This window comes from Chamaea fasciata, unplaced genomic scaffold (genome assembly GCF_029207755.1).
Source record: "Chamaea fasciata isolate MVZ Bird 193981 ecotype frontalis unplaced genomic scaffold, bChaFas1.0.hap1 SCAF_3, whole genome shotgun sequence".
NCBI classification, from domain to species: Eukaryota; Metazoa; Chordata; class Aves; order Passeriformes; family Sylviidae; genus Chamaea; species Chamaea fasciata.
This window is the reverse complement of record NW_027094088.1, coordinates 100,007,200-100,018,387: the sequence shown is the minus strand read 5'-3', so window position 1 is coordinate 100,018,387 and position 11,188 is coordinate 100,007,200. Positions and strand designations below refer to the sequence as shown.

Below are 11,188 nucleotides of genomic sequence, written 5' to 3'. Positions count from 1 at the left end.
AGCACTGAGCCAGCTGAGAGCTGTGGGATCAAAATTGGTGGAGACAGTGACATGGGAAACATTGTGCAGGCACCTTCTATAAATTGATCAGGAAGAGGAAGCAGATGAAGCCTTAAATAACAAGGAGCTCACAATTGTAGGCACAGGCAGCTTTGGAATACAAAATTACTCTATCTGGAGGAGCACCCAGTGGAGTAAAAGCAATCCAACCAATTTTTGCGGGTCATCAAGAACATTCTTTTTTGACTCAGATGCTGGATTTGTTACTCAAAAACAAAGAAGAAAGAAAGAAAAAATAGGCAATGTGCAGGCAAGGGGCAGCCTTGGCATCACTGACTCCAGGACCTTGGAATTCAGACCCCAAGAGAAGTAAGGAAGATAAATAGAAGAATGAAGATTATGAGCTTCAGAAGAACAGAATTTGTCTTGTTGGGGAAAATGGTTTATCAGGATGTCTCAGGAACATGCAGTGGGGACAGTAGAGATCTGGGGGTGCATTGAAACTCAAAGAGAACATGCTCACAGAACTAAAACTACTGTCTCATCTGGTGAGATGGAACTCAAGCAGGCAGAGGAACAGCTTGGCTGATCCAGCAGTGCTTCTCTGAACTCGGACACCAAAACGGGAAGGTTGGGAAGATGGAAACAGGTATGAGCTACCCAGGCGTGAGGGAATGGAGTTGAACACTGGAACAGTGGCCCAGAGAGGCTCTGGCATCTCCACCTGTGGAGATTTTCAAAACTGAGCCCGACAAGGTCCTGAGCAAGCTGGTGTAACATCCGCGTTGGCCTTGCTTTGAGCAGGGTCGTGGCCTAGAGGCTTCCAGAGGTCCCTTCTGGCCACATGACTATGGATCAAGGACTGCTTTAGTCCTTATGCAAGCTGTGTGTTTGAGGCTCCATTCTGCAACCAGAGGCATCAAGATAAAGACAAGACTTTAAAACAAAATTGAAAAAGGATGGCTATGATTTTAGGTTCTCTTTGCTTTTGGTTGTCTTTGCTGAACACTTGTAGTGCCCAGGGACTGTGAGCTTTACTGTTGAGTAGTAGACCGATGCAGAGTTGTCACATAAGCTCACCTTGAGGAGGAGGTTATCTCTGTGCTGAGGCTTCCTGATGGCACAATGGCACTGCTTCAGCTCTGATTTGAAGATACTTCTCTTACTAAAGGAGTCCAATGGATCCTTGTGTCCTTGGTGTTTGAGGTTACATTGTACAAATATGCATGAGCATAAAAGAAACAGTGGAGGTTGCGTGTAGTTTGTTGGTTCTGTCTGCAGTGTGTTGTATATATTTGTGGCAACTGAAAACATACCTTATTTATATAAGATTTACTTGATTTGAGGCTGAACAGAAGCATAACAAATTGAATAAAAGTACTATAAGCAAAAAAACCCCAAAGACTCTTGGCTCAGAGTTTGGTCTATGGAATGTTTTTTTTGAGTTAACAGGCGGCCTTAAGACCATTCTGGGTAATGACATTTATCTAAAATAATATTACTATCTAAAAAGTGGTACTGAAAGAGCCTAGGATGCCAAAATGATTTTAAAACCTAACCCAAAAGCCCAACAAAGCTAGCATCTCAGAGGAGCAGAAGAGAAGGGAAGTATACTAACTAGTGTCCCTTTTAGGAAATCTGCATTGAGCTTGTAGCCCAGAGAAGATGTTGAGCTGCAGCTTTTGGATCTGGAGCTGGTGTTGTTCTAGATCCATACTTATATGTGACTTACCCAAAGAGGAGGCTCCAGCAAGAGTTGAGAATGTGAGTACATAGGGGAAGCAGCTCTTGCTAAGGCCCTGGTGAATGATGCCTCCTGCACACTTGCTAAATGTCTTAAGATTGTCCCAGAGTGTGCAAATGGATCTGCCAACACTGAGGAGCCGCTGTGGTTACAATAATGCTTATTCCAGCAAAGAAGATCATCATCTCACCAGGTCTGAAACACTGCCAGATGCAGGTTTCAGTCTGGCCTTTATAGGGCTTTTTATGTATCTCTGTGGTAACACAGTGCTAGCAATGTGTCAGCATTCCATTAAGCTTTGTGGTAGAGACTTGATGTAAACACTGTGTTTTCAGTCTATTTAGCTTTAAAGAGACATGACAGTGTAAGTGCTAAATAGTCATTGTGAAAGCTGCAGGTGATTCTAGGCTACATCTTTGTTTTGTTTCTCATTCTCAGTTCTCAGAAACACTTGCAATTGACATAAGAGTTACTGCATGAATAATTTTTTCAATTCACAGATCATATAAAGTCTGTCTAGTGATGATATTTGATGATTAGTAACTGGGCAAAGTGAACCCACAGTTTTGTATGATCAAGTCATAGAGTGAACCCAAATGTCATAATTTTTATATTTATTGTGCCAGTATATTTGAACAATAATTCTTAATGCAATTTATCAATCATTATATGCCAGCTGAGACTTTCCACTTGGTTAAGAGACAGTTAATAGAAATTTGTGGTGGTTATGCTCCATCAGCCTGGGATAAAGGCCTTGTGCTGACATGAGGCTGTAACCCCAGACACTTGGAAATTCTATTTTTAAGTGCTGGCAGTTTTGTAGATACATAGGTTCACACAGCTCCTCAGAGAGGCTTTGGAAAGGTCACAAACTGAAGTCAGTCTGTGGGATCGATGCCCTGTGACAGAAAAGGGCTGTGGGCAGGCCTGTGCCAGCACCTCTTCAGCCTTCAGCAGAATTCCTGAGCTACTTGGAGACCCATCTGTGTCTCAAGGAATTCATTGACACAAACATGAAGTTTTCTGAAGAAGGAAAACATACCTGACATGGATTTAGAGAAAAAAGTAATTTTTGAGAGAAGCATTCAGATTTAGGAAAGTTTTAGTGATTTTAATCTCTGCAGGATTTAGGAAATGCAACTTGAGGCCCTGACAGATTACTTTTAGTTTCTTTAAGAAACAAACAAACAAAACAAACAAAAAACCCCCCCAAAACCCCCAACACTTCAGGAAATGGTTGTCTGATTTAAGAAGAACTTTACTTCAGAAATTTATTCCTCTATGCAAGTTGAGCAATGTGAATATGTATACACATAATAAATACAAACAGATGATGCCCTGACTGGCAATATTGCCCATCTAATGTTCATGCATAATCATGGTCATCCTTCCCAGTTCTAGGAATCTTACTGTTTATGCAGTAATTGTGGCAGCATGATGAGACCTTCTTTGTAGGAAAACCTGTTTAGTTATTTTGTTTACTTTAGAGTAATTTAAAGGTCAAGAAACAGTTTCAAATACAGCTTCTAAGAAACAACTGGATTTACAGTCATAAACAAAACTTATTAAATAAAACTTTATAGTTAAGGTGCTCTCTGGGAACTATTTACAAAGAGTGTTCTAAAAGCACAAGAAATGCAGATTTGCATGAACTTATGTATGTTATGTTTTTAAAAAATACATATTTCACACTTTTTAAATTTAAATTGAACTGAAAATGAGAACACAAAATCCACATGCACTGGAAACACCTGTTCACATTACTAATATTATAACTATGCTCAAAAATATAGAAGAGAAAGCAGTATATAACTAAGGGAAGAGCTAAATCAATATAGTTACCCAGTTGTTCTCTTTAACTGAAAGAAATAAAGAAAATTAATACTCTGAACATGGATAATCCCTTGTTTGAGATCTAGCAACAAAAGGGAAAAAAGCTTGTAAAACTGAAGTCCACGTGCTTTACAAGTAACTTACAACACAGATATTAAACTGTGATCAATGGAATTTCCACTGATTATTTATAGGTTTCACTACTATTATAAAGTCATCCAATCTTTCTAAGACACTCTGGTTATGTAAATAAGGATTAGTTAGCAAAGTTAATTATTGTGAAAGAAAAATGACTGCTAAACTTGGGATGAAATTGGAGTCTAGAGATTGTCTGTTTGCTGCCTTCTACTTGCAGGTGCTGAGGCAGTTTTGATTAGGACCTTGGATATTCCCAAATGGTCTTTTCTGGAGGTGGCTGAACATGGTGGAGAGACCCAAACTACTTTGGAAATGTAATGCTGGAGAGCTAATTGCAGCAGCATAAAATAATTCATGTGTAATTATTAGGGAAGGTGTAATAATTTAACAAAATCAGATGTCCAGTTCTACACAATGTTCCCATATCACACAGATTATCTGATCTATTCCACATAGGAAACTTTGGTTCTCAAGACCTTCCCCCTTAATCATTGAAATGCCAAAATTCTTAAGAGTTGTTATTGATTTCAACAGGTAATAGGAATGAATGGAGTTCTGTGGTGGACAGAGCTGGACCTATCCAGTTGTTGTATTGTAGAGTAATTTTGATTAGCTTGAACACAGCCTTGGAAAGTCAAGATATTAGCTTAACTGCACATCAAAAGAGGCAGCACAATTGTGGTCTGGTGTGATCTCACAACAAGGCACAGAGCTTCATTTTCCACGGTTGGAATCTTCAACAGTTAAGCCAAAAATTATTGCATACTTTGGCTCCTTTTCAGGTATTCCTACAGACTTTCCAGTTGTGATCTGTTGGCCTGAAGTGACCCGTGCAAGGGAGTATACAGCAGTGTGCTGTACACACGTCACCACTGCACGTCCCCTCTTCAGGAACTGCCTAACACCTCAAGGCCTGCTTTATCTGATTAAGGACACAGGACTGCATGTTTTTACTAAAGACTTCCTCAAATTTTTTGAAGAAAATTTGTTACTGTCATTCACAGACATGACATAATATGTTCTTATTATGTAGATATGTGTAGAAGTGTCCTTGCATGGCTGTCAGGAGGGGACTATAAAAGTCTCTCAGATGTGTGTGATTAAAAGAGACACATCTAGACTTTGTGAAAAGTATCCTATATGAGTAGTTAGACGAATTAGAAATATATTTCAGTTTTTTAAAAAAAGTGAATAATCTGTATTTTAGAGGTGAAATCTATTTAAACCTGGCATAATTAAAATAGGAATTTTTAAAAAATTCTTTGTGAATGTGTTTGAAAAATCATTTTTGCAAAATATGATCTGATCCCAACAGCTCTGTTTAGTCAGACAATTGGTGAAAAGCTCTTCACACAGTTATTCAATTTATACAATAAAAGACAAACCCTATTAAGTACATCCCTCTTGACAGATGCATGTGTTTAACTTTCAAAGGTGAAGATTCCTGAGGGAATCCATTCCAGTGCTGTATTATCCTTACTACTAGCTTCCCAAAAAGTTAATGTGATTCTTCCATGCTAAAACTTGAGCTTGTTATTTTTGTTATTACCTGACACCCCCTCGAAGTGCAAATTATTCCTTTTCTCGTTCCAGACATGCACACTTGTCTAAAGATTCCTATCCTCTTCCAGGACTGCTTCTTTTCCTTCAGGTTAAACTTTTAACAGTCTTTTTAACCTTTCCTTATATGACATGTCTTCCCATACTCCAGTGGCCATCTCTGCTTCTCTAGATTCTGGTTAGTAGCCCACATCTTTAGGGTAAGACGTGGAAGGTCTTATCCAAAACCAGAAGTGCTTCAATTGAAACAAGGCCAGTTGTAAGTGAAGTGGTAGGATTAAATCATGCACTGCTTAGACCATCCTCTTACCCTCCAGTTTGCAGGAGCTCTCTGGGAGGATTCTCTGGATTCACACACAGTAAACAGAGTCAAGAATCTGGAATTATTTAAAGTAATTAAAAAGGCACTAAGCACTGCCTTAGTGTCCTTTCTGGTGGCTTACTTGATGCAGAGTGAGTGCCATCTGGAGGTTAGGAAACATGGAGCTCTATATGCTTTCATGCTGAAAAACAAAATCCCTGAGCTTTACAAATGAAATGTTCTTAAATGAGTAGGAGCTTGAGCCAGACATATACTGAGCATCCACTACTCAGTGTGAAGTTTATGACCCAGAGTAAGGCATGCAAGTGCAATGTCTCTTGCTGTTACGCAATCACCAGTAAATGTGTAACCTCTGAGTGGCCTGTGTAGTTTTCAGAAAAAGTTCTGGACAGTACAAGGACAAGGGAAATCTTGATCTGTTCTTTCCTCTCCTGTTTTCAGGTTTGTGAGGACAAATGAGTTCCTGGTGCCACTTTCTGCTCACAGGAGAGAGCAGAAAGCATTTCAGCTGAACAAGAAGTTTTAAAAAGAAGGTTTCCATTTGGTGTGTCTGAACTCAGTGCTCCATCATCATTCATGTTTGCACAGAGTGGAATCAGCCTTCCTCACCTGGGCTCGTTGCACGATGTGGTCTTCCTTCTTTAGGTAACTTAGTTGTCATCTTGAAAGCCCTGATCCTCCAGATTTTGCTGTGTTGAGGAAGCCAGGAGAACCACTTGGAGTCATGACTTCAGGGGGTGGGACCTGGCTTTTTTTGATACAGTGCCTTTTTTTTTTTTTTTTGCCTGAGACCACTGGTCACAGTGGTCACCTTGTGTGCTGTGCTGCCTTCTGCCACTGAAGTCTAATCATAAAAACAAATAGCTTTAATTGCAAAGTGTGAGTGCACCCATCTCCATCTCAATCTGGTGAGAGACTACAGCCTGTTGTGTCAAGGCAGTGCTAATGGCTTCTGTGTTGAGCTCCACTTAGGCCTGAGCAGAATCGTGCAGAAGTTACATGCATCTTAAAGGACAGATATTGTGTGTACACTCTCTGTGCTCTGCTCCTTGCAGATTTTTCCCTACAGAACAACAGGCCATAAAGTTTCAGCGTATGTAATGAAGATGCACAAGCTGAACAGGCTTTTTGGTATTGTGTTGATTTAGCTTGAGGATGGTTTCCCTGGGCAACCACAGATTTTAGGGACTATGAACCTGTTAGATTCAAGATTGACAATCCTCAGGGTGTAAGACAGGTTGCTGAGCCAACACGCCTTCAGAGCAAAATGTGAAAGCCTGCTTCCTTGTCAATGAGTTTCCATCAGCTAAACCAGAAAAAAAGCATAAAAGAAAGGAATTTAAGAGCAGCAAATCCACAGAAACAAAAATGAAAACTAGTGTGAAAAATATTTGGTCTCCCTCCCTCAGCAGGGAGTGGTAAGAAGCACAGAACATGTCTCACATGCCTAAGTATTATTCTTTATAGCAAGTTTAAATATGCAGATGACAGAAGCTAATGAATCCTTGTCTAACTGCATGAAATGCAACAAGCCGCTGCATTTTTGTCATGCTGGCTTTCAGAACTGAAAGTGTGTTGTTTGTGTTGTGATTCATCTGAGCAGATCTCTATTAATTGTTTGTTTTCAGGAGATAAAATTCAGGAAGAAATGATCCTTTGTCTGTCAGATGTTAGTGGCATCCTTACTGTAGATTTGCATGGGAAGATGGATGAGATCTGTAGTGCTGTCTGTATATCGTGCAGTCCCCCAAAATTCAAAGAGGATCATCTATTATGGCATTGTTGGACAAGATCTGTATTTACCCTTGAAGAACTTGCTCTGTTGCTGTTATACTATTACTGAAGCACGAAGAAAGGTGGAGCGCACCCTCAAGTTTCTTCTTTTGTGCACCGCTGGTGAAGAATTCATATTTGCCAGAGTCCTGCCAAGCTCAGTATTCATTTGTCTGTCAGTAGTTTGATTGGTTGAGTTGGGAACTTTGCTTGACAACAGACAATAGTTTGGCAGTGGCTTCTACTCCTTTCTCTTACCCTGGATAAAACAAAGACCATTAATAAGTTTTCAAAATTGAAAGAATTGCAAAAGTACAACTTAGAGAAATTATTTATAATTACTTTTACTTACTTTTACTTTTACTTGCTTTTACTTTCAATATCAACATTTGTGCTTTCGAAATTAGAATTTAAATGTACTTAAAAATATCATACTGAATATCATGAAATATATAGAAATAAAGCAGAAAAATTGGGGTTTTTTTTCTCTGTTGTCTTATGATAGACTAACAGACAGAAATGAGTAGTTTCAAAATGCGTTGCATAAAATGTTATCTGGGACGGAAGTTACCCTGCTCTAGAATGATTGGGATGTGGGAGGTTTTTTCTTTAATTTTTACTAAGTGGCTTGGGTTTTTAATAAGTGGCTTGGGTTTCAGCAGAATGATTATCTCACAAATTTGCTCCTAGGAAGTTGTTTTTTCCAGCACTTGTCTTTTTGCCAAGTTGTTAGCATTAAAACAGATTGAACACATAATGGTAGCAGAGGAAAACACTTCAGCTCTTTTATTTTTCTTGAAGATTATAGTCATATGGAATTTGCCAATTAATGCCTAGGTATGCTTCAATTTGAAATATTAGCCTAGTTCAAATTGATGAAAACTAGAATGAGCATTGGTACAGTTAAATGTCTGTTCAAAACTCACCATTTGGTCATGGTTGTTTAGGAAACTCCAGTTCTGGTACCTTGGAATAGAAGTTAAAAATACAGTGTCAATTTTTTTGTCTTTAAATAGATTAGTTAATGTTGATCATAATTGAATGCCTGTTCAACTGCTCCCTTTGACACAGCCTAGCTCTTACACCTGCAGATTCCTTGTACTAAAACCTGTCTTTTCAGTGAGGGAGCCCAGGGTTTTCTTTATTCCCCTACTATATGAGGAGTGAGTGTTATTTTTGCTAAGGGAAGGTGAGAATACCATGTCCACAATGTATTCCTTGTGCAACTGCAAATAAATTGCTCGTGTCCTGAGTTGCTCTAGAAAACCTTTCTCCAATGCCTTGAAGAAGACACAGCGTCTAATTTTTTAAATGGCCAGTACTTTGCTGGCAGAAGTCCCTGGTAGGAGTTTCCAGAGCCATACTGCTGCAGGCAGACATCCATGGGAGTACTCTGTGCAGATAGGCAGCTGTGCTAGGAGCACATGGAGTCAGAAGACCTGAGTTTTGCTCTTCAGCTCTTCTACACCTGGTGTGGGACTGCAGGGCAAGTCCTTTGATTTTCTGTCCTTTGCTTTCTTTGGCCTGAAACGCAGAAAACATCAGTTCACCCACTACTGTAAGAGTACTGTGAGTCAAGAAAGAAAACATTTCTGTATAGCTGTGTCTGCAGCTGTGTCACCTGGGTTGACTCTGAGCTACTTACCTGTCTTGCCTGTAAGCTCATCAAACTAGTGCTGAAGCTGTACATCCTTCCGGGCTGAGCTTGTCTGTGCAGCACAGCCATGTACCATGTGGAGCTAGGAGCAATGGATTTCTGTGTTGCACTCCCCTGTCCAGTGCAGATACGCCCCAGGTGCAAATAAAATCAAATTTATGATTATTCTGTTTATCACTGTATGTCTTGGTAGACCAGCACAGCACTGAGGTCCTAGAACTTTTTATTTTGCTATGCAGCCATTATTTGAGTATTATCAGACTTGGGTGCTACTAGATGGTGCAAATTAGTGAGAAATGTCATGATTTTAGGCGTTGCCCTACATCTACATCAAGTCAGACCATTTAATGCATAGCAGCCTTTCTTCATCATTGTTTTTGGGACAGGAATGTGGGACTGAAGGACAGTCCCCTGCAGGCTGTAGGGTATGTAGTTTGATGAATCCATCTTTCGGCATCTCATTCTTCACAAGCCTGTCCTACCCTTTTGCAAGAGTTTTTGTTCATAGCTAAAACTAGAAAGCAGAACATGGATCAGCTCTGTGACGCGTTACATTACGTATGAAAGTGAGTTTGCACCTACTTTCATGACTGTCAACCACAGGGACATGCTCAGAGTCCTTCCTGCTGCCTTAGCTAAGGAATGAGTATGGAACAGGCTGAGCTTGTTGAGCAAGAGTCTTGAGTCTTCCAGCACAACTGGGAGAGTGTAACATTGCCCTGGCTTTGCATGCGTCAGAGTCCTGGCATCAGCCTGTCCCTCAAGGAAACAGAGCCAGACAAGACTGCAAATGCATCTCTGGGGAAATCAGGACTGGGATCTGTATCTCCTCTGGAAGGCTGAACGGGGTGAAGATTTCAGATGATTTTGTTTCCCATTTTAAAAAATTCTGAGAGTGATACTCTTAAAAAAAAAAAAATTGCTCTTTCCTTTAGCTTGGGCAATGTACAGTTGGAAATAGAGCTGGTTTTAATTTTACCGATAATATTCTTCTAATAGACATACTGATGATGTATACTGAAGTATAAACATAAGCACTTACTCAAGATATGTGGCAGAGATAGGATCCTAATTTCGGGTTCCTTTGGGTCACTGGGGCATGAACAGCCAAAGCTTAGGTTGTATGTGTGCAGCAGTCTGCTGAAACACCATAACAATGGGGCAAGTTCAGTAGATTTACAGACTGGGAATACAAAATTGTATTTTGGCAGAACACTCTGTTCAGCTTCCATTTCAGCCATTTCCAAGAGTATGAGAAGAGGTGATAATATCAGTGTGTCTGCAATAAATTATAAAGCTTGGCACTTTTATGTCTTCATTGTGGAAATCTCTAAAATTTAAAAGATACTTAGCATGCAGTTCTTTGCATCTCTTTTCAGCTTAAGCCCAGCATGCTGGAAGATATTAGCACAGATTTTGTCCAGTGAAGGGGTGCAGAGATAATGTAACCCTAGAAAGGAGAGTATTAGGATCTGATCCAAAGTCTCTGAAGCAGCAAATTTTGTTTGATAGTGTTGGCTTTGGAGCAAGCCCTAATGCTGTCAGGGAGTATCAGGACCATTATCAAGACAAGCCAAAGAGGCATAAACTGGAACAAGTGACTTACCAGATTCTCCTTCCTCTCTGTTCAGCCTCCACAGACTCTCCAGATCTTCTCCTGTTGAACCTGCTCTGCCTGCTCATCTGCCCAGGCCCCAGTAGCCATTTCTGCAGTGGATGTCAGTTCTGCTCCGTTGTGTGGTGCTAGGACACAGAAGGAGCTGGAGCCAGTTGCCCCAAAGAGTGTGGTTGCTGTTTGCTGACACCTAACCAAGGTATTTCTCCTGATTCCAAAACCCCTTTCCAACTTGTCCATCTTGAGACTCACCATATACCCAGCCTTTTTAGCTATATTGTGACTTCTCAGAAAGTGAAGCCTATTCTTGTATGCTCTTTCAAAGTTCTTTCTCTCCTAATGTTTTCTTTCAGCTGATGCTTTGGAGTGCTTTCAGAAAAGAACATGCACAGCAGCACTGACAGGCAGTGCTCAGCACTGGTTTACCTCCCTCTTATTTAATGTCCCTTTCCTACTGCTTTATGTTGCATCATTGCTTGAGCACTGTTGGGGTTTTCATGGTAACAGCAATTTCCTAAGAAGTGATGGTAATTGGAAGCAATGGGA

The 11,188-nt window shown here is 40.2% G+C and overlaps 1 protein-coding gene across 1 annotated transcript; it reads right to left on the bottom strand.

The window, feature by feature from the left end:
- Positions 1-7,396: 7,396 nt before the first annotated feature.
- Positions 7,397-10,882, bottom strand: CUNH2orf50 (chromosome unknown C2orf50 homolog). Its single transcript, XM_066180324.1, is given in 5 exon segments — positions 7,397-7,500; positions 7,503-7,629; positions 8,297-8,336; positions 10,634-10,672; positions 10,674-10,882. Coding segments are annotated over 5 exon segments (519 nt in total).
- Between the last annotated feature and the right edge of the window lie 306 nt (positions 10,883-11,188).